At 41.9% G+C, this 24,076-nt stretch overlaps 2 protein-coding genes across 2 annotated transcripts; one reads left to right on the forward strand and one right to left on the reverse strand.

The window, feature by feature from the left end:
• Positions 1-946: 946 nt before the first annotated feature.
• LOC307264477 (solute carrier family 22 member 6-B) lies at positions 947-6,855 on the forward strand (the record flags this gene model as incomplete). The annotated part of the gene is made up of 10 exons (XM_080045890.1): positions 947-1,285; positions 1,924-2,027; positions 2,295-2,449; positions 3,215-3,383; positions 3,513-3,627; positions 3,798-3,904; positions 4,098-4,309; positions 4,409-4,517; positions 5,004-5,216; positions 6,762-6,855. The coding sequence occupies 10 exons, from the start codon at positions 947-949 to the stop codon at positions 6,853-6,855; spliced, it is 1,617 nt and encodes a 538-aa protein (XP_079902016.1).
• A 1,093-nt stretch (positions 6,856-7,948) lies between these two features.
• Positions 7,949-20,758, reverse strand: LOC307263936 (digestive cysteine proteinase 2). Its single transcript, XM_080045238.1, has 11 exons — positions 20,617-20,758; positions 20,134-20,193; positions 19,959-20,051; positions 15,363-15,535; positions 13,949-14,210; positions 13,254-13,449; positions 11,337-11,530; positions 11,145-11,236; positions 9,702-9,863; positions 9,010-9,199; positions 7,949-8,475 (listed from the first exon to the last, which is right to left on the reverse strand). The coding sequence occupies exons 1-11, from the start codon at positions 20,657-20,659 to the stop codon at positions 8,288-8,290; spliced, it is 1,653 nt and encodes a 550-aa protein (XP_079901364.1). The 5' UTR covers positions 20,660-20,758; the 3' UTR covers positions 7,949-8,287.
• Between the last annotated feature and the right edge of the window lie 3,318 nt (positions 20,759-24,076).

Consider the following 24,076-nt stretch of genomic DNA (forward strand, 5'->3'; position numbering starts at 1 on the left):
CCACACTGAATGCTACCCCATCAGAAAACGTAGTGTCAGCCTGCAGAAGTTGAGAGAATAAACTTAATGCATTGCACCTGAAGGCAGAAGCGGCAGTGAGCTCTCCATTATGAATGGCAGACTCATAAAGGTGAGAGAAGTATATAATCTAATGTTCGGCCAATAGATGGCAGCAGAGGACCTCTGAGCACATTTGTAGCGATGATGTTGTTTTGGCACATTTCAAGCAGACTTATGTATGCTGCATTTATAGGCTACAGCAAAAATAAACAATTGATAAATGTAACTCAATATGATGAATGGCGGTATGCGCAACTGATGCGCACATTGTTTCCATGAAGAATACGCGCTCTAACAGATTCCTTCACACAGTGGTGAGGTGTGTTCCCGAGTCTTGCACTGGAGCGTCTTGAACTGGATTTTGTAATGAGCCCTCCCTATTGTAAGTAACGGATAGCCTACATCACACAATACGCGCTCCCAGCTACCATTCATGCGCGTGGGTTTCTCCAGACTGCAGAAAAACAGTATGAGCGTCAAAACAGCACTGGCAGTTTGTCGGATGTAGCCCATGGCCTTTTCCCTTTCACCTTTGGTAAACAATGGATGGACAGTTTTGCACTTGTAGTTTTTTACGCATCAAGCTGAAGCAGTTCATCATTCGGGAAAACAACTAAACCTTTGGATATCAGATCTGATTTATTCGGATCATTTCATCAACCTGTGTGAACCATGTCGGCTCGAAGATGATCTCTATCAGTTACTGTTTTCATCAGGACTACTGAGCATGGGTCATGTTGTCAGAGTGAGTAGGATTCACCTTGTTTAGCCTTACCACCTCTCTGACTGTCTGGTGGTTGTTTACTATCTGCCCAACGCCTAGTGCACACCGGCTGCTGCACAATAGGCAGTGTCTAAATCTCCAACTTGGCTTACATTTCCCAAAATGAATTTCGACCAGATCCTCTCTGCCATCGGAGGCTTCGGCAAATATCAGAAGGTTTTGTACATATGGATCTGTTTGCCCCAGATCCTCCTCGCCTTCCACATGATGGTGAGCATCTTCACCGGAGCCACGCCGCCCCATCACTGCAGGGAGAGCCCGGGCACACTACCCGGGAATGAGTCCTCCTTTCCCGGTTCACTCAGCCTGAACTTCAGCCTCTCGGATTCCACCTGCTTCCCCTCTGAAGTCCAGCAGCAGGGGAACCGGACCGAGCGCGTCCCATGTGGCCGAGGCTGGGTGTACAGCAGGGAGACTTTCCAGAGCACAACAGTCACCGAGGTACGCTACATGCTGATCTGAACTATAAATATCATGTGTTTTCTTTGTTATGCAACTTTATTCATTCCTAGATGCATGCTCCTGCATGGAAACAGGGGCAATCAGCTGCAATACAACCTGCATGTGAGAGACGCTTCTGTTTTCCTCTGTAGAAATGATAACGAATTATTCCTTTGTTATTAGGCTTAAGAAGCACCCAAGTCTGAGGGATTTTCTTAAATCCCTAAAAAATAAAAAAATTAAGGAACGTAATATCACAATGTACTAGATACACAATTATCTTTTCCACCTAAAGATAAAAATATATTGTATTTTTATTTATCTATTTAGACATGATGGCAGATACACCAAGTACAATACAAATCCACATTTGGGAGTCTTGGGGCAAAAGAGGAGCTGCATGGCCTATTAAACATGATAACACAGCAAACCTGCAGCTTTTACCTTGGTCCTTTGGACAGTTGCTTGCTTGCAGTTGGTATTCACTGTTGATGCAATACACTATTATAATGTCAACATGGAGTCCTTTTTGAGTAGCTCGGACCCACAGAAAGTGATACCTGCTTGTATCATTCCACAGGCACCAATCTATAAATGATAAAATAATATGTTTGTTTCTCCCTCTTGCTATTGAACAGTGGGACCTGGTGTGCGACCAAGCCGGACTGAACAGTCTTAGTTCATCTATCTACATGTTTGGCCTGTTGGTGGGATCTGTGGTGTTTGGAGCCATGGCTGACAGGTAGGCATTCATTCATTCTCTCTCTCTCTCTCTCTCTCTCTCTCTCTCTCTCTCTCTCTCTCTCTCTCTCTCTCTCTCTCTCTCTCTCTCTCTCTCTCTCTCTCTCTCTCTCTCTCTCTCTCGATAACATGTGACCTAGGCTACTGATACAACACAGCCATTTCCTTAGCATTGTAGCGTGGTCTGACCCTGTTACAGTGACTCATTTGTGCATGAGTTAAGAGAGTAAACCCATTGTCCACACCTCCTCCACTCTCTCTGCACAAGGTACGGCCGTCGCTTCATCCTGCTGCTGTCCATCGCTCTTCAGACTGTGTTTGGAGTCGCTGTGGCCTTTGCACCCAACTTTCCCATCTACGTGACCCTCCGCTTTGTAGTCGGCACCACCATATCTGGAGTCATCATCAATGCCTTTGTACTCGGTACTAACAAAACTTAGAAGAAGAAAAACACACATACACACACACACACACACACACACACACACACACACACACACGCGCACATACAAACACCCTCACTGATTAATGAGCTAATCATCTAAAAAGTTGACGTTTTAGAGGTGGATATGGTTTAAACTTATACTAAACTAAACTAAACATCAGCATTTTAGCATTGTGATTGAGAGCATGCCGACATAGCAAAGCTGTGCCTATATACAGCCTCACAGAGCATGGCATGGGTATACAGTAACAGACTTGTTATCAGATTAGAAATAGCTAGTGTCAATTTAAATGCACAATAAGAAGAATATTTCGTAGGGAGTTTGGATTCCTCACATATGGATAATGGAAACTGTGAACAAAAAGCTGTAACAAGCAGCCACAGTTGGACCAGAAAAACATTCACATATTTGTCATATCTGCAGATAAGCCTAGTGTAATTTAAGTATAATAATGTCTCATATGTTTTTGTGCTATGTTTGCCCAAATCCCAGAACACAAAAAACCCTGCCACCCTTTCCCCTGCCTTAAAGCTCCAACCCACCACCTCTGTTTAACCCCCAAACCATGATTCCTCTCCTCTCCTCTCCTCTCCTCTCCTCTCCTCTCCTCTCCTCTCCTCTCCTCTCCTCTCCTCTCCTCTCCTCTCCTCTCCTCTCCTCTCCTCTCCTCTCCTCTCCTCTCCTCTCCTCTCCTCTCCTCTCCTCTCCTCTCCTCTCCTCTCCTCTCCCTGTTTTTCCATAGGCACTGAGTGGACGTGTACCAAGAGGCGCATGCTGGCTGGCATCATCACAGACTACGCATTCGGCCTGGGCTACATGCTGCTAGCGGGCGTAGCGTACATGATACGAGACTGGAGAAAGTTGCAGCTGGCTATATCAGTCCCGGGCTTCCTGCTCATCTTCTATATATGGTGGGAAGTTCAACGGGCATCTGAAGATTATGTCATTACATTTCATACAAGACAAGGGCACATGAATGCTCTCTTAGTTAGCCCCCTGCCCCCTGATTCTGTCATTGTCTCCACTCTATCTCCTGTCAGGGTGGTTCCCGAGTCTGCCAGGTGGCTGTTGGCCAATGACAGGAATGAAGAAGCCATCGCACTCCTCAGAAAGGCAGCGCTAGTTAACGGCCGGGTCTTACCCCCCACTGTACAGGTATACATATTTATTATTGTCCAACACACCCAGAAAAAGACCAAAGCTGTCAATTCTTTCCTACTTCCCTGACCTGTGTATGGCAGCCAGCCCTAGGTCCATTTCTCCCTACTGCCAAATGTTAATCCGTCTAACAGTTAGAGAGGAACCTTGGTTTTGTTTGTGTCCAGGTCCAAAAGTGTGTCATTTCAGGAGGAGGGAAGCGAAGTCATTCAGCACTGGACCTCGTACGAACACCACAGATGAGGAAGAGGGCCATCATCCTGTTCTACATCTGGTAAACTGTGTGTGTGTGTGTGTGTGTGTGTGTGTGTGTGTGTGTGTGTGCGCGTGTGTGTGCGTGCGCGTGTGTGTGTGTGCGTGCGTGCGTGCGTGTGTGTGCGCGCATGCTCTTAAGTTTCAGTAAACAGATCAAATTCTATATATTCCTCGAACCGTTTTCCTTTTTGTCTGTCCCGGTTCTACCCAAGGTTTGTCAATGTGCTGGTGTATTACGGCCTGTCCCTGGGTGTGTCCAGGTTGGGGACAGACCTCTACCTGAGCCATTTTGTCTTTGGGCTGGTTGAGATCCCGGCTCGTACCCTGGTCCTGTTTGTCCTGCCATGCAGTCGCCGGCTGTCCCAGAGTGGATTCCTGGCTGTGGGGGGACTCGCCTGTCTGCTCATGCTCGCTGTCCCTGCAGGTAAGAGGGTCACTGTTAATTTGTATTGTTCTGTCAAAAACATAATCTTTCCATCTCACCCTCAAATAACTGTTACAATTATGTATTTCATCTGTGAAGAGCATTCCAATGTCCTGACCGGTCTCGCCATGGTAGGGAAGTTTGGCATAACCGCGTCCTTTGCCGTAATCTATGTGTACACCGCCGAGATATTCCCCACTGTGCTTCGGTAAGACATGCCTTCACAATGGTAAAGGTGCACTATGTAACTTTGGGTGTGTCAGAAAAGTGAACATTTTCAAAGGCATATTTTCTTATATCTGAATAAACAAGATTTCCCTAATTGGATCCCTGGAACACTGTTTGAAGCTAGAAAGCTACCTGAAAAGTTACTGTTTCAATTTCGTCGTTTAAAGCAGCAGGGTCCACAGTTTTGCTTACAAACATATTTTAGTCGTACGTTTGGTTCCATGTGCCCCAAAATAATTTAGTTTTTTTATTTATGACGATAGAACTATTCAATACTTTGCATTGTATGTACAGAAAATATGTTTTGTTAACTTACTACCGGCTCTGCTAATGTAAACAAATCCCCCTCCCCCTAAAACTGCATAGTGCACCTTAAATTACTTTTTTCACGCAGAAGTGATCCCAAACTAAGTGATTTTCTTATCTCTTTGTAATATCCACAACTTTTGTGTTGCTACCTATACAGACAAACAGGAATAGGTGTATCCAGTATGTTTGCGAGGATGGGAGGTGTGTTAGCGCCCATGATCAACCTGCTTCATAACCACAGCCCCACTACGCCTCTGCTCATCTTCGCTGCCTCCCCGCTGCTGGGTGCTGTCCTGGCCCTGGCTCTGCCCGAAACCGCCGGCAGACCTCTTCCTGACACACTGGAAGACATAGAGAACTGTGACATCAGGTACTATGATATGACATATCTGTGTTTACTTGGGAGGGACTTTTCCCTTTAGAGATTAAAGTACAATTTGTTGGAAAATAAACAGTATTTTTATTAATCATTTATTTATTTATTTATTTTATTATTATTCTTCCGGACAGTTACACATAATACATAATTTTCTCATTGCATATTCATACATATTACTTTGTGTTATCGTCCGAAGGGAAGCAGGAGAAGCCAAAGGCTTATCGGGTCCCGCCCCCACTGCCATAAGATTCAGATACACAGATACACAGCTACTACAGTTAGAACATTTTTTTTTTCTTTTTTTTTAAGAAGATTCATTCTAATACACAGATAATTTTAGGTCTCTATTTTCCTCTCTGCCTGTGACAATGCAGATATGGCCTTGTCCATTTCTTCTCTAGTAGTCTAAACACATCTGCAAAAGTATTCAAAACAGTCAGTGTGTCTGCTGACCTCGACTACAAAGAACGATTAATAGCGTACCAGCTGTTGAAAGGGATTTCATAGTTTCTTGCGTCACTTTTGGGCTCTTTGTCCACTGTGTTCTTAAAGGTATAGGCTGTGTTCGGAAAGCCATACTAACGTCCTACTCATACTCATTTTAACTTCAATTTGAGTATGTTTGACGGTTGGGTATGCGAGTTTGGGTATGTGAGAAATTCCCGGAAGAGTACTAACTTCCGGGAAGATTTTGGGTATGGATCGATTGTATACTTTTCCTACTCAAACGCCCCACAATGCATTGCGTCTTTTCAAACTACAAGGACGTTTTTTTATTTATTCTTTATTTACAATTCTGCATTTCCTGCACAACACAGGACTGTATGTAAAAATCTAGTTCTATATCTAACCTGTGGAGGGCGGCAATACGCTAAACAGCGTCTAAACGGCCGGAATCTTATAATAAGAAGAAGAAATTCTTTATTGCTTGAGTATACTTCAGTATGAATGTTTCGACGCACCTCGCATACACAATCGATCTTTGAGTAGACAGTATGTAGTATATAGATGTTGAGTATGTAGGATGTAGGACGCTAGTATGGCTTTCCGAACACAGCCATAGTGTGTAGCTTTTTCATATAAATGGATAAAAGCGGGTACATTCAAGCCATCGCCAAACGGGTTGACACAAAGTTGATTAAGCCTATCAGCTCCACAAAACTCTCTCTGTATTTCTCAGTATGGCACAGCATTTACAAACTGGTGTCGCCCTCGACACTGGCGCAGGAGCTCAGAAAAATCCCAAGAAACGCCAAAGAAATGTTTCAGTTGTTGATTCTACTGCTTAAAAAACCTGGACGTACAGCAGCAGAAGGTATAAAATCCAATACGGAATAACTGAAGGCTCTACCTCATGCAGATGCGCCTACAGTGTTGTTGTAATTTCTCAGGATTCCTCATGGGGGCGACAGAAGTTACGCACTATAGCTTTAATGTGCCTTTTCCCGCTCAGCCTCCATGAACAGGATGTAAAATGTTGGTTTCAATGTGAAGACCCAACATCAGTGATCTGATGTGGTGTTTTGTCCCCTGAAGGTCTCTTCCCAACAAGGAGAACCCGGACATGTCTGAGCATATTTCCCCGGTCACAGATGAGGAGAATCTACGACGTCTAGCAAGCCAGCCCTGAATGTGTGTAAATGGATGCGCACATTCCATTATTCCTATATTAAGACAGCCTCAACGTTATTACCAGATGAAGTGCGAAACATAACACCCTCTATGCAATAACCTGTCAGGATTTGATGAAGAGCTCTATGCAAGAAAACCACAGGCATTTCATGAACCAAACTAGCAATGCACCGTTGCACAAAGCAGGCAGTCACACATGCTGCCAGGGCTAAAACAAGGGCATACTGTTTTACAAGGTGCAGGTCAAAACCAGTACAAGTCAGGAATACTCATTCTTTAAAATAGTTGCAATAGTGTTTTGTAATCTTGTGTCCTTCTCAAGGTGTTGACACCATAATTCAATTGACAAGTTGTTTTGATATATTTGTGAGACAGAATAAATAGACCCCCAGAAGATTTTGTAAATATGGAGTTTGCACGTGGTTGGATTTATAGATTTTAAACACGTCAACTCAGAGCTCAAGAGTCTAAACTTTTAGTGGTTTGAAGATCCAGATTGGCCAAGAAGACTGTATAGCAGACTGTCACATGTATATTTTTGAACCATGTTTGTGGATCTTTTTTTTTTATAAGATCTTTGTTGCATCTTTATGCTGTATTGAACCAACAACTGCCTCGTTTTCTATGTTCTCCTTCTCAAGCCAAGAGAAATGAAACAAGTCAAAGTGAGATTGAGCATGCACTAGTTAACTTTATTCCGCCGAATGTAGCTTTGTTAAGACTTATTTGGGTCATTTGTAGTTTTGTGTAGAAGCTATGACTGATCTGCATGCGACGAGATATTTGATATGATCATCGTTTGTCGAGGTTTGTTCTCTTTTTATAACACTGAACTACTGTTAGGTGTAAACTGACTCGATAAGGGCTGTTATTGTGTAAATGAACTAGTGTATATATTTAAAAGCAGGAGCATGGATCAGAAGTGCAGCAGAATCTGTTTTTCCTATTGCAAATGAATGTAGGGCAGAATGCTTTATATGTGGAGCGGATATCCTGTTACTCCACTGCATGACCGTAGGAAGCATGCCTTACTGATGTCTACAGCATAAGTATGTTTGCACATACAGTGATGTCACAGAAGCAAACATATGGAAATTTTAAATTTTTATTGCATTGATTCCAGACCAGTGCATTTGAATGCAAAAAAAATGATAACAGCACAAGTGGATGGCTCACAAAATGTACCTTGTGCAACTGAAATGAAGGCAGTGTAGCTATGTGCCACCAGCAATAAAAAAAAAAAAAAAAAAAAAAAAAAGTGGATTTCTATCTTTTGTGCTTCCACATCAATTCACTCCATTGAACAGCAACATTTCACACATCATCACATAGCAGCTCACTTTGATAAAACAAAAAACACTCATATTCATTCCAGGCACTCACGTAGTGGCATAAACAAATAGATTTCTTGATGGAAGAAATGGGTCAATCTATGCCATAGTAACATATGTAGCATCAGTGGCGACCCCACAGTTGTTATCCTTCATAGACATAAGGATGTAGCCATCATTGCCCCAGTAGGTGGACCATGAGTTCTTTACCAACCAGTACGGCTCCCCACCCAGGGTGCCGTATCCCACAGCAAGCACGGCGTGGTCCAAACTATCAGTGGTGTTTCCTGGAACACACACGGAGAATGCAAAGTTAAATATGGAGAAAAACTGTTGTTGCAAAAAAAAAATAATAATAAAGAAGGTATTAATAACAGTTAGAGTAAAACTAGTCTGGCTAACTGGAAATAAACCTCTAGTATAGCACTCCCGCTAGATAACAGCGTCAAACTCCTCCCCTTCCCCGCTGTAGCCTACCGTTTATGCTCCGCTTTCTGAACAGAATCTGCATGCGTGTGTTTGAAACAGTTTGATTGTATCCAGCTCATAATGTTGCTGCACACACACGGCAGGAGTCATTAACAGTGTTGGCTAGCATCTTTTATAAAAGGTCCATGGTCTGCACCAAATTGCACTATTTTGAAAGGACACGTTTCGGCTTCCTGGTCTTAGCGACGCCTAAGACAATTGTGATTGGTTTAGGGAAATGAAAACAGGCCAGCCCAGTTTTCCCCCCTATACTATAAACGATATAGCTTGGTTCCAGACCATACTACTAGCTGTGGTTTGGTCTGGCTGTGTGAGACTGGATTTAAACTTACCACAGGCAGGTTCATAGTAGACACCGTGGCTGTAGAAAACAAATGATCGATGTGCAGCATCAATACTGACAGCTGCAGGGCCGTTTTTGAAGAGCGCCAGCTTCAGGGCCTCTGCGTCTCCTGAGGTGACGTTGGTGTAGCTCTGGACACGGGCAGTCAGCTGGGATGAGTTCAAATGGCAAAGTCCATTCTGATCAGACAGAAACACAAGCGTTAATACTGAACTCTGGAGTGTGACAGGACTGGAAACCATTTCGCACATTCTTTGTCCCCTGGTGATGATGAAAGTAACTGACTTGGAAAACTGACCAGCCACCAAGGCCAGAGCAGAGAAGGTGGACATGAGTTCAAAGTGACTCAAATACAGTACATGCATAGTACTATTTTACCCCAACTATAACAAGCAGCTATTCCTGATGATTGAATTTTAACATACAGTAACTGATGACCAAGTAAACATATGTCACATATCACACATATCTGAGTAAAAATATTTAGAATAATTGAAAATACATCGCCTCTTAAATTTATGGATCCCACATGTGGGAGGGTGTTGGAAAAAATAAAACGCATTCACAAATGTACGCCTCGCTTAGACACAATCACTAAAATAAGTTCAGATGCGGTGCTATGCAGTAAGGACGTGCAGACTATTTTGCTTTCACGGGCATCACATCTTAAGAGCGTCTCACCATTCCCATGTAGGCTCCGTAGGTCTCGGTTGTGGCGATGCCTCCATGTTTCATGATCCACTCGTAGCCTCTCCACTCCTCCCCTCCATCACAGCCGTTGTTGCCCAAACCCCAGGAACAGTCCACCAGCATCTGCTGAGACAGAACCTGCAGGGAGCCCGTCTGCAAGACAAAGAGCAAAACATGATGACACATGTATGAACAACTCATTTAATAAGGAACATTTGTACACCAGCTGTTGTCCACAGGATGCTAGGCAGTCAGGGTAGGTCAATATTAAAAGAGTTCTCTGCTGTTTATGTAGCTGGCTGAAGAAAAAGAGGTGCCTCATCATGTAAGTCACTTCCTCCTTTAGTGACTTCTCAACAAAACGTTCCCCAAGCCCAAGCAACACTGTAAAACATTTGAAGGTAAAACTTTAAATGGTAGCATTTGCATGATTCACTCGTGCAAATGCTTACACAAGGGGGTGTCATGTCAGCAAGAACCAATTATAAAACTTGCTTTCAACAGTTCATAATACTGCATTTTTTCACCCATTAAATAGCACTCTAACCTACCCTCTGTCCAGAAGCACACTTCATTATGACAATAAAAGATACTTCCTAATTCAAAACCTTAAATTTTTTTTAAAAATAAACAATCACAAACAAATGTTTTTCCATCATTCAACTACCTCCTTACAAATCTCCATTACCAGCCTTTCAATTAGACAGCTGCTGGCCCAGGGTAAGGAGTAAAAGAATGCAGTCATTTCAACAGGGGGGCCATGAAATCCCGTAATAATACGTCCAATGTTGGAATCGAGTTGCTTGGCAACAGGGGAAAGGGAATGCCTTTGAGTTTTGACTTGTATGGGATGGAGGCAGCAGGCCAAAACTGACATTCACCAACCCTGTCTAACGTGAGTGAACGTGACACAATGAACAGCCCCCTGCTCTGAAGGGGAGGACTTCTTCTCATTCACAGGGAGTCAGCTAGCTTCCAACACAAACGTCTTCATGCCAGCCTTACACAAACATTGACAACAAATATACTTTACAATGCATTTTATACTGACCATCTACCCTAGTATAATTTGTTTTCTGTTGTTTTTTTAAATATTCTAATGGTGTTTTTTGTGTCCAAAATGTCACAAAGCTGAACCCCACCTCACTGCAAACCTTCCCCAATTTTCTATGACATTTATCTAGAACCTTTGACACATGTTGTTTTCTTTGTTTCTATTTAAAGTGCTGTATTTTCTGTTCCGATCCATACAAAGTTTGTCTAAATAACCTAGAATAGATTACCACCAAACATAGCTGCAATGCAAATCAAGCAGAACATGAACAGATGAGTCACCATGCTGAACATATGGCTTCAGAGAGAATAAGGAAGTAGCTCCGTCATTTGAATACATGGGACTGTTGAAGGTGACTGAATGAAGGCAGCTTTTTTTACCTTCAGAAAGAGGGCGCCCTCTACTGCTCCAGTGGTGGCAAAGCTCCAGCAGGAGCCGCAGATGGCCTGGTCTTTCACTGGGGTCACAGCACCTGCAACGGGCATAGTTTGAGTTGAAAATATAGGAATATCCCTCAAGGACGCAGCCTTTTTATGGTAATCGTTAGATTTTTATTGTGTATATATACGTACCGTAAAGCCTCCAGTCAATTGATTCAGGTACTTCCACTCCTTGGTATAGCTTTGAGGGGAAGGGGAGCCCTCTGTTTGGGGTCTTTCCTCCTCTCCTTCCCCTCATGGTGGCCAGCTCCGACATGGTGCGATCTGACAGAGAGTTCAGAGCCAGAGAGAAGGGCAGCCCCGCTCGGTTCTTGGAGTGGACATACCTACAGTAACAAAAGACGGGCATAATTTAAAACCACATCTACAGTATATCCATGCTATCTACAGTGGCTTGAAAAAGTATTCATATCCCTTGAACTTTTCCACATTTTGTCACGTCACAACCACACACGTACATTTCTTTTATTGGGATTTCATGTGATAGATCAACACAAAGTGGCGCATATTTGTGAAGTGGAATGAAAATGAAATATGATTTACAATTTTTTTTTTAAATAAAAAAAACTGAGAAGTGTAGCGTGCAGAAGTATTCAGCCCCCCTGAGTCATTACGTTGTAGAACCACCTATCGCTGCAAGAACAGCTCCAAGTCTATTTGGATATGTCTCTACCAGCTTTGTATATCTACAGACTGACATTGTTTTACCATTCATCTTTGCAAAATAGCTCGAGCTTCAGATTCAGCATCAGATTGGATGCAGAGTGTGTGAACGGCAATTTTCAAGTCTTTCCAGATATTCTCAATTGGATTTAGGTCTGGACTTTGACTGGGCCATTCTAACACATGACTATGCTTTATCTAAACCATTCCATTGTAGATATGGCTGTATGTTTAGGGTAGTTGTCCTCATTGAAGGTGAACCTCCACCCAGTCTCAAGTCTTTTGCAGACTCTAACAGGTTTTTCTGCCCTGTATTTGGCTCAATCCATCTTCCCATCAACTCTGACCTGCTTCCCTGTCCCTGCTGAAGAAAAGGACCCCCACAGCATGATGCTACCACCACCACCATGTTTCACGGTAGGGATGGTGTTTTCAGGGTGATGTGCAGTGTGAGTTTTCCACAACACATTGCATTTTGCATTTAGGCCAGAAACTTCAAGTTTGGTCTCATCTGAATATGCTGCGTCCCCCGGATGGTTTGTGGCAAGGGTTGGAGGAAGGTGCTCAGGTCAGATGAGACCAAAATTGAAGTTTTTGGCCATAACACAAAATGCAATGTGTGGTGGAAAACTCACACTGCTCATCATCCTATACACACCATCCCCACTGTGAAACATGGTGGTGGCAGCATCATGCTGTGGGGGTCCTGTTTTTCAGCAGGGAAGGGGAAACTGGTTAGAGTTGATGGGAAGATGGATGGAGCCAAATACAGGGCAGAAAAACCTGTTAGAGTCTGCAACTGACTTGAGTGGGGTGAAAGTTCACCTTACAGCAGGACAACTACCCTAAACATACTGTCATATCTATAATGGAATGGTTTAGATCAAAGCATAGTCATGTGTTAAAATGGCCCAGTCAAAGTCCAGACCTAAATACAATTGATAATATCTGGAAAGACTTGAAAATTGCCGTTCACAGACGCTTTCCATCCAATCTGACGCTCGGGCTATTTTGCAAAGATGAATGGGCAGAAATGTCAGTCTGTAGATGTACAAAGCTGGTAGAGACATACCCAAATAGACTTGGAGCTGTTATTGCAGCGAGATGTGGTTCTACAACGTATTGACTCAGGGGGGCTGAATACTTTTGCACGCCACATTTTTCAGTTTTTTATTTATAAAAAAAAATTTAAAACCATGTTTCATTTTCATTCCACTTCATAATTATGCGCCACTTTGTGTTGATCTATCACATGAAATCCCAATAAAATAAATGTACGTGTGTGGTTGTTACGTGACAAAATGTGGGAAAGTTCAAGGGGTATGAATACTTTTTCAAGCCACTGTATATCTATATCCATGCTAGTGTCCCGACTCCTTTTCTCACCGGAGGTTATGAACAAAAGCGTGCTGCCTTTTTTCATGTTCTCTCTCATCGCCGTACTGACGCTGGAACTTGTCCTTGAAGTGGTTGAAGATGCGCTGTGGATGGTCTGATGCTGAGGTGTGGATGAGATCCTTCATTGGATTGGCCAACATGTGGTGCTCCACTCCTGGACCAGGAAATGACCCACAGCTCATCACTGGAGGGAGGGAGGGAAAAAAAATTCATATATGCTGCGTTCCAAATCGCATAATCTTTTTTTTCTACTGTACATACTACATCTGATTATAAAAAGAATCTAGTGCAGTAGGCATACAATTGATTTGGGACATACTTTTACTTATTTATTTCATCATAACATTGCGCCTCAATCTTTAGCACTTGCTTTTATATCCGTCGCATCCCTGGTTGTTTTCATACGGAGGCTCCGTCAATGTGACATCACTTCCGGTGCATGCTAGATTGTGGTTCAGAATCGCCCAAATAGCATGCTGATTTCAACACTAAAAGTATTGGCCGGACGAGTTGATACATCCGGGTATTTTTAAGCATGCTAAATCTGACCACACGAATTGGGCCATCCTAAATCTTTATTCTACCATACTAAATAGCAGAAAGTATGGGTATTAGAACGCAGGGTTCATTTCTCTATTTTTACACTTGACATTTTTGAAAAACCATATCAGCAGAGAACAAACCTTCGGGCAGAGAAAAGACTTTGGGGTCCACATGAATGTTGAACTCTTTGTAGTCTACCAGGTATTTGTCATAATGTGAACCCAGCAGTGTGTTGTATCCCATCATTTCATAGTGGAGGGGAGTGGGGGGGTCCGCCTTGCTCTCTGCTCCGCTCTCTGAGTGAGTCACCCACAGTGTGTATGTGTTCTTCTTGTGACCCACAGTGGTCACATTCTGCCAAACCTCACACAGGGAACCTCCATAGTACTCCATCCTCAGGAACTATGGAAGGGGAGATAAACATTTTTGAAATGTGAGCACACAGATTTAAAAAACAATGCGAGTGTATTTTTAACAGTAAAAAAGATCCTGGTTATACTAAATGTTTATTAAACTATGACACAATTTGTTTTTCAAAAAATCCATGTTGGAGAAGAGTGGTACATGATTGTGTCTTCTTGTAAAGAGGATAATGCTTATTCATCTGTTTGTGTGTAGCCAGATTGTTCCCAGTCCACAACATCACGATGAGTTTGCATTTGTGCAAGGCTATGAGACTATGGCAAAGAGTCAACAGCCCAATGAACATACTGTAAATCTCAGTCATGAAGATATGCAGTGTACCAGACTCTTTGGAAGATCTGCAGGCCCCTTTACAAGAATTCACCCATCCCACAAAACCACTAATGCAAATAGTAACACTTAACTCCGTCTACTCAAGTTCAGTCTGCACTTACATTTTAAATGGGTGTAATGGCAAATATTGCATATGATATATCTCCGGACTCAAATGTTAGAATGCTTATATCTGCAATAAGAGACATTGTATTTATCTTGTATAGATTCCTAAAATTCTTATAAGGGTAATGAGATATATTGCATGGTGTTTAATTCTAAAACTAAAATGTAGATTCCTCAAATGCATATTCACCAAACCGCTTAGACTGGTCACACCTCTTCTATTGTCTTATGCTCAGAACACCCCCTACTATATCTTCAGACTGTCCCCCTCCCCCCACATGACTGACCAATTGAGAGCTTTGCATTATTGTTATGTGAACTGAAGCCATTGTTGTTGCCAGGATAAGACACCTGAGCCCTGTACTGTTCCTTGCCATTCTTCTCAGAAAGTCACCGCGGGGCTTCCTGGATCGGATGGACCTCCATGTTCTTACAGGATCCAAGAACATGAAGCCTCTGTTGTTTGATTAAATACTCTTTGCTTGATTATTACAGCCTTATGATCTCATTTTCTCACTACGTGGGTCAAAGAAAATGTTGCAACAATGGAAATGCATAGGTTATTTTTTCTTCAATATTTTTTTTCCTGTACTGGTTCCAGGACCTGACTTAGTGTCATGCAAGTTTGTTCAGGGTAATTATAGACGGATCAATCTTATGAACTGTGTTTTGGTGTTGGAATGCTGCACAGACCTGGAAGCCTTGCACATCGGGCAGTGAGCCCTGCGGTGAAACGGCTTCATCCTTGGTCCCGTTGACCTGGAAACACTTCATGACATTCAGCTCTTTCTCGGTGGTCTCAGGAGTGATCTTATACGATACGCCCCACGGCTGCTCTGCGCCCAGCTGGTACGTCGACACCTGGCCTGTGTGTGTGTGTGTGTGTGTGTGTGAGCAAAGGGAGAGAGGTTAAAGCTAGATGTTATAAACTCATTTAATCTAAGTTTGCAATAACATGTATCAGTTATATCATAGTTTCACTACTCGTGTGATCGCTTGCATTCCTCGAGGATCAATCGATTCCTCATTAAACTTTTTTCTATTTTTAGAACGCAACGCATCTGTTTGCAGAACAAGGGTTCACCGCAATAAAGCGCTCAATGCTTATTGTCAAACAGTCACAGTTGCCATATGATAAAGGATTTTTTCCCCACAAGTTTAAAACACCTTTTCCTCACTGAAAGTAATTAAATAGAGTACGAGTAGGTATGCGGTGGGGAGAAAAAAAGAGAAAAAAAAGCATGGGCTGTAGCTGTAACAAAAAAATAGCCTAAGTCATAAGAAGGGCAGCAAATAATATAAAATGGTTGTCCTACAATTTAAATACATATAAATAACTCACCAAAGCAGTAGACTATATCCAACCGCGTAATGCTCACTCCGTGTCCGTGAATAATTACCACGACTAATTCCTCATTAACGGAACGTTACAGCGGTCGGTTTTTGAATCTCATCCCCATATTCCATAGTTAAGGCTTCGTAACTGTTGTTGGCTCGGAGCGAATGTGCCTGAAGTAAGCCTGGCTTCTTCTTTACTTTTCTTTCCAAGCGGAGAGCACCTTGCATGCTCACCTGTCCTGGAGTCTAGGCTACTCATTACTAACTGAGAGTAACAGGTGTCGTCTCCCCTTTTTATAAACGTAACTTTATCATCTGCTTTGAAATAATTGGACAGTTATATTCCTGAAAATGTTCTAGAGAAAGGAGAGACCGTTTTCAGCTCCGCGGTGCCGTGGAAAACACAGGCTGCGTGCGCTTCGGTGGCAGTTATTTGCAGTTGCTGTTTGACACAACGCTCAGTTTATTGCACTTGCATCAAAATATTTAATTTAGTTAAACTTTATTTTATCCGTTTTGTGCCGTTTTTCAAAAAAGGAGTTGGTGGTATATGATCGAAACTGGCATCTAAAGGGTTAATTTTTAATTGTGATTAATTAAATCATGACATAGATTGAACAACAACCCCTTCATGAAAAATATGGAAAAAAAAATTGTGAAAAAATATTGATCTTTCATAATTTTAATGCAATTTAAAAGGTCAAAATACACAAAATGAACTTAACGGTCCCAGTGTAACTTTTTTTTAATAGGGCATAAGGGTTAAACTGTCTGTTCTTATCCTCATCTACATGGTAAAGATAGAAAAGACAAACCCAGCTCAAACAAGACAGATAAAAGGTTGAAGGTCCCATCACATGAGTTAACACGAGTCAACAGAACAAGTTCCCCCCCAAAAAGTGCTTATTCATCCTCTTTCACTTCTATGTTTGTGTAAGACAGGAGTGCTTACGTTCTGCTCTGGTCACTTTGGTCTGACACAACAGGCTCTCAGTTTCACATCATCAATCCAACCGAGCATAGTCTAGGTGCTGGGAAAGTTTTGTATGCGCTTCATTTAGCGGAGAATATCTCAAATGTTATAGACTAATATGACCCCAGTGAACAACATGGGATGTGTGACAAAATCTCTATCCGGGGCGAAAGTCCTGAAAATGACCACAACAGGTTACACTAGTATCACACTACGTGGTGAATGGGACTTTTTTTTTCCTTTATAGATATCCTCATACTTTTTTACCAGATGAATCTTCATATTAAAGCGGCTACGAGTAACATTTAATTATCTTTTAAACAGCCTCATGTTTCCTCTGATAATCATAAATTACCTTTAACAGCAAACGAGACCATCAGTGCAAAGAAAGACGTTTTTATATAGTTTTTATTACTGCTTTTGGTCTGGTCGCACACCCAGTCCGATTTTCGGTCCGCCTTGACTACCGACCGACCCAAAAAAAAAATAATCATATATTTTTATGTGGTGCACAATTAATGTACTAGCACGCGCGATGTGTGCTTTTGCATGGTCATAACTGCGTGAAAGGCCGCAGTATCTGCAGTAAATAAATACACTGTTGGGGCACTGTTGAAGAGTTAACCTATTGTGTTTTCCTGAACTGATAAGATTGTTAAACACTTAAACAACAGGCAGCCTATGTTAATCAAATAGGGATTTTTTTTGATAAGCTGGTGAACTCTATTTGATAAAATAAAGACAATATATGCACTCCTATGTCGTTGTAGTGTTTTACAGTATATGTAGCTATTGATGTGATGCTCATCAATTTTAGGCATTTTTTTCTGGCCCCTCATTTCGGATCATTTCCACCAACCGGCCCCCATTCAAAACTAATTGAATAGCCCTGGTTTACGCCATAGCCTAGATAGTTTTAGGCTAAATACACGCTCACAACACGGGGGGAATAAATAAAGAAGCGGCTGGTTTGACCAAGCAAAAACGAGAGACCGCTGGCTTGACCACAGTTGGTCGAAAGAATCATTTCCGCCGTGTGTAGTCACCTCGGCTAGAGTGAAGAGAGTCTTGTTTTGGCGAAAATGTGAGCGCGGCACTGTTTATTGTGTGGTGTTTTTCCTCGTCATTAAAATAATCAGTTGGCTACACTGTGTCCCACTGCTACGATGTCACGTAGCCAGCGCTGTTCGCTCACTGTCTATCAGTTGCACCGAGCAGTCTCTGTGCTCACAACAACACGGGGGGAATAAATAAAGAAGCGGCTGGTTTGACCAAGCAAAAACGAGAGACCGCTGGCTTGACCACAGTTGTTCCACAACCCTATAGTTTGACCCATATTCTGGCGGCGGATATCGCAGTCCAGCCTAAACCCCGCCCTACCAGTAAGGGTAGGGTCATAAACCCCGCCCTACCAGTAAAGGTAGGGTCCGCGGTGGAAACAACACCGAGATTCTTAAAAGTGAGCTGTCCCGCTCTGAGCCGCTCCGATCCGACCCGCTCTACTCGGTGGAAATGAGGCATTATTTGTCGTCATAATGACTGATAACGGGGCTGAACCATCAAAGGAAAAAAAAGAGAATGCAATGAAGAAAAGCTAAAAGGGAGAGTGATATAGGCTACGGGCGGGACGAGGGCGTTGCCAAGCAACGTGTATACAATTTCACGAGAGCGAAACTAGACTGCAGTGTTTACTCCTAAATGAATGAGCGGTTGGTACTAACACAAAGTTTGCTTTGCTTCACCATCATCAGATAACCATTATCTGAAATAGTCATTATTTACATCAACAACACAAACACATTACCTCATCGTGATCCATACTAACTGCCGTCTGTCTGTCCAAAGGGGACGCCAACGTGCCATGTTACTCGTAGTGGCTTTAAGAGAAATATTTTTTTGTATTACTTGAACTCCTTCACTTGTGGAGCAAAGATTATCTCAACTGTTATAGACTAATATGACCCCAGTGAACAACGTGGGATGTGTGACAAAATCTCTATCCGGGGCGAAAGTCCTGAAATTGACCACAATAGGTGACACTAGTATCACACTAGGGAATGGGACTTTTTTTTCTCCTTTATAGATATCTTCATACATTTCTACCACATTAATCTTCATATTAACAGAAATACTTTTTGTATTACACTTTGTCTAAAAATTTAATAAAATATGCAAATGAGGCAATATCTCATTCAATATGCGTACATGTAAACCCTTGAAGTTACAGATTTTCTGAGGGGATCACAATGTTCACAATGACAATGATTATAAGGTCATAGAAGAGTGTAAACATTCTGATTTGATATATAATGAAAATGGCTAAGAAACAGTATGCATATTGAATGAGATATTGCCTAATTTGCATATTTTATTAAATGTTTTAGACAAAGTGTAATACAAAAAGTTTTTTTCATAATATGAAGATTAATCTGCTAAAAAAGTATGAGGATATCTATAAAAGGAAAAAAAAAGTCCCATTCAGCACGTAGTGTGATAGTGTCACCTGTTGTGGTCATTTTCAGGACTTTCATCCCGGTTAGAGATTTTGGCACACATCCCATGTTGTTCACTGGGGTCATATTAGTCTATAACAGTTGAGATATTCTTCGCTAAATGAAGTGCATACAAATCGTATCCAGGAATTCTACTAAAGGGTTTATATGTAGGCTACGCATATTTAATGAGATATTGCCTAATTTGCACATTTTATTAAGATTTTTAGACAAAGTGTAATACAAAAAGTATTTCTGTTATTATGAAGATTAATCTGGTAGAAATGTATGAAGATATCTATAAAGGAAAAAAAAATTATAGAGATTTTGTCACACATCCCACGTTGTTCAGTTCACTGGGGTCATATTAGTCTATAACACTTGAGATATTCTCCGATAAATGAAGCGCATACAAAACTTTCCCAGCACCTAGACTAGCAGGGAAAACAGAGAGAGAAACAACTAAAAGGAGGAGAGGTTCCTTACCATGATAGTAGTCTATTCGGCTGGCCTTTTCCGCTTGGTCGTACCAGGCCTCAAACGGCTCCTTGATCTCGGCATAGGGCAGAGAGATCACTCCTGCAATGGAAAATGTGACAGCCCTGTAATGAGGCTGGAATACGAGGCCCTAATGAGTAATTTGATGTCGCACACTGCTTACCTTTGACATGATAGCTGGTACTAAAATTTGGAAGGGAAGGGACGGCTTTTCCCTCTGTCGCTGAAAAACAAACAGAAGAGGTGCTTTACCATAGATAGTAATGTGTACATTTCCTGTACTGTGACTGATCGGATTCGTATTCATTGGATAGGCCTGTGGCTGTCCTCGAAAATGTGCTCCAACAGTGTTCTTTTATCACTAGCAAATATCTGCGAGGGAATTAAGCATATGGTGAAGTACCAATATATATTCATTACCAATAGCAGTGGTACCGACATACTTTCCTTAGTAAGTGAAGGCATTTAAAATGTATTCACCGCTGCTGTAAAATAGGCTACCTACTGCTGAAAGTATATTTTTAGCAACAGGAAAGACAGATATCACGAAAATACTTTGTAACAACAACAAGCTCTGCTAGCATAGCTGTTCGTGGCATGCAGCTAACTGGACACACACAGTGACAAAGTAAATGTTGTCCCTTACCTATAACAGCGCAAAACAGAACAGCTCCAATGTACAAAAGCATTGTTTCCACGGTGGAATCAGAACAGGGGGAAATAAAGCAGTCAGACGACACCCAGACAAAAACACATGACTGAACCTGCTAACTGGTGCAAAACAGTTATTAAATGACTCGCATATACACGAATTATTGCTTAACCAATGACGTGGTGGTGCAGAAGAGCGAGCTCCAATCAGATACGGAGCAGGTGGGTTTTTGGTTCCATAATATCATGTGACTTGTGTCACATGACTAAATGACCGACGGTCAGATTTTAGGAGAAGATGTTTTGCTCATGGATATATAGGTTTTGCTGTCAAAGGATACCAGAGTGAGATTACTCATTACTGTCTAGTTTGCTGGACTATTGCAAAGGTTCATGTTGCTTTTATGAAATGTTGAGCCTAATGATCAATTGATTCTAAAACTGAATTTTTTTCAATAACAGAATCCACATCATTTCCTTGGATTTGGCTTAATTTTGAAGGAAGAACTGAGTGTCTTTTCCCACTATAATCTACGAGGCTTCCCACTAAGTAGCCCAGCTCCATGACATTATTGATTTAAAATAAAAATGCTTAATTCACTTCAGTTTTAAGATAATACCACCATTCTACAAATAAAATTAAAAATAAAATTATATTTTACTAGCCAACAAGTATAATTTCTGTAAGAATACCAAACTGTCACTGTTTGCACAGATGTTGTCAATGCGATGCCCGTCACAGTAATTTATTCCCACTAAACATTGTTTTGAGAAAAAAGGAATCAAATGACAACATGTTTTGTCATCAGAAATGGAGACTATATTTCTATAACATTTGCATGCTTTTAATTTTGTTGAGAACATGCATAATAGTTTTAAGACCTACTGACTTGAGAACCTTGCAGCCATTTGTACACAAATAACTTACAATTCTGGCTCATTTTTGTATCTTGTGCCAGACAGCTGAAGGGCATGCAACTGTTATAAACTAGTGTACTAGTTGTGTTTTGGGTAATATTGTACACGTTTATTCTACAGGGTGGTTTGAGTGCCCCACAGACAGAAAGGGTGTGGACACAACATCAGGTCCTATACAAATCATATATCCAAAAAACTTAATATACCATTTGTACATTTTTCATTTAAGCATAATATATTAGTGACCTTGTATACTACAGACCAGGGTTATAAAATAAGGGGGTACTCCCTGATGTGCGAGGGCGGACCCCACTCAATATAAACTTAGCACAAAAAGTAAGGAAATTTGTGTTTGGTCGATTATTTCTTTATTGTAACTAATGCTTCTTGGCAATAAATCTTATACCGTTGGAAAGCCTGTTTATTTAACTTTCTAATGGTGCAAATTGTAAAGAAAATGCAGTTGTGGGTTGAGCAGCAGAGTCCAGTATGTGGGCCATATGCTCATCCCCATGCCTACAAAACTAGTGATAACAACATTACAAATACATTCTTTTGAGGGGGCTTCTACAATATTCCAGTGTATCTCTTACAAAAGTAGAAAGTCAATACTTGCATTCATGGATACATTGGTTTTAAAATTTTACAAGTTGCTTTTATGACTTCAGTAATACCTGGAATTAAAATGAAGTTCTAACAGTGATTATAACAATGGAACTTATCGATAAGAACCCAGTTTCATCACAAAGCCTCCACTTTTCCCCCTGGTGTCGACGTTGTAACTTTTCTTCACGTGTCCTGAAGGCAAAATGACATACAGCAGTGACAGAAAACATAGAGAATGGCCTGTCTTGGTTATACTGTAAGCCCACTCACCACGACAAGGTGCAGGCCAGGAGTGGGAACATATAACACGGGACAAACAGTTAAAAAATAAAAAAGCACGCCACAGGGACAAGACAGACAGACGGACAGACAAAAAGAAAGGGAGAATACGACAGACCAAACACCGGAGGACCTATAACCAATGAAAGGGCAAAAAGGAACAACATTAAATAAAACAGTATATTCAAATGCTTTGGAATCTATAATCTACAATTTAACAAGCTATATTGGCATGAATGTAATAAAACATTGCCAAAGAAACATATGATAATACATGTGGTTGTGTGTTGAGGTTCCACTGGTTGTCCTCAGGTCCTCACAAGCTTCGGTGAGTTTCGCTGCAATAATGTCCGTTATGTTTGAACAAAGACATGCATAAAATACATAATGTACATATACATATTTACACATTCATATTTGAAAAATGTACACAACACTATCTATAAGTCTAAACACAAATACTACAACTACAAATAAGGGGTTAATTGGCCCCATTGTCAAACTAATCGAAAACCAGACACTTGCTGGCTGTCCATCGTTTTCGATGACAGGAACTATCGTAGAATTTGAGATAAACAAAAAACACACTTATCTTCATGTTCCCTATGCTACCACATGGCTATCACAGCCCAAACAGCCCGCCACCTTCAACCAGACCCAGGCTCCGTACAAGCAAGGTCCAGGTAGTGACAACGCTGATACTACCTACCATTCCTACCGCCACCTTCAAACAGACCCAGGAAGCTCAAAGTAGTGCCAGTGCAGATACTACTCAAACCCATTGTGTACCACACAGTGATGCAGCTGGTCAGGATGCTCTCCATTGTGCCTCTGTAGAAGGAGCACATGATAGATGGGGGGAAGGGGGGCTTTTGCGGTCTTCAGTTTACGGAGGAAGTAGAGGCGCTGCTGGGACTTATGGCCAGTGATGGGGTGTTGATGGTCAGTGGGGGTTTAGGAGTGGGGTCTCTCTGGAAATCGATAACAACCTCCTTGGTCTTGTCCACGTTTAGGAAGAGGTTGTTCTGTTGGCTGACCTCCTTCCTGTAGTGGGTCTCATCGTTGTTGGAGATGAGAACAGGTTGCAAATGAATGTTATGGTTAACACAACAATATCACCTTAGGCCCCGTAGATGCAGGCTCTAATAGGCCTTTCACACCGCCGCAAAATCGGAGCTAGTTCTGGGCTTGTTCGGAGTTAGAGCCAGTGTTTTGGTTTCACACCGCCAGAGAGCCTACTCCGGGCCGTAAAAACCGGGGGAACTCATACCCCAGGATTGAGCAGGGTTTGATAAGAACTGCTTGCGCGAACGGTTGGGGGAGGGATTATCCTGACCAACCAGAGCAACTCAAACCTCATGCCCGCCATATTTAAAAACACCGCTACTACGAGACGTAAACATAACATAATTACCGAACGTAGCGATCAAATTGACCGGCGAGAATACGCTGTATGGGTCCTGTTTGCTTAAGAAAGCAAAGCGAGAGCCAACAAGTGTAAAAATAAGACGTATTCGCCGCTGTTGTTGTGCTTAAAGCTAGCGGTAGCTTTAGCGTTAGCCACAAGAGCAGCGGCGTCGGGTGACGTACACACACGTTTACAGTGACGTCATGACGTTGCTCTCCATGGCTGTCTCCGGTCGATGTGAAAC

The sequence above is a fragment of the Ammodytes marinus genome, assembly GCF_949987685.1.
Source record: "Ammodytes marinus genome assembly, chromosome: 17".
Taxonomy (NCBI): Eukaryota; Metazoa; Chordata; class Actinopteri; order Uranoscopiformes; family Ammodytidae; genus Ammodytes; species Ammodytes marinus.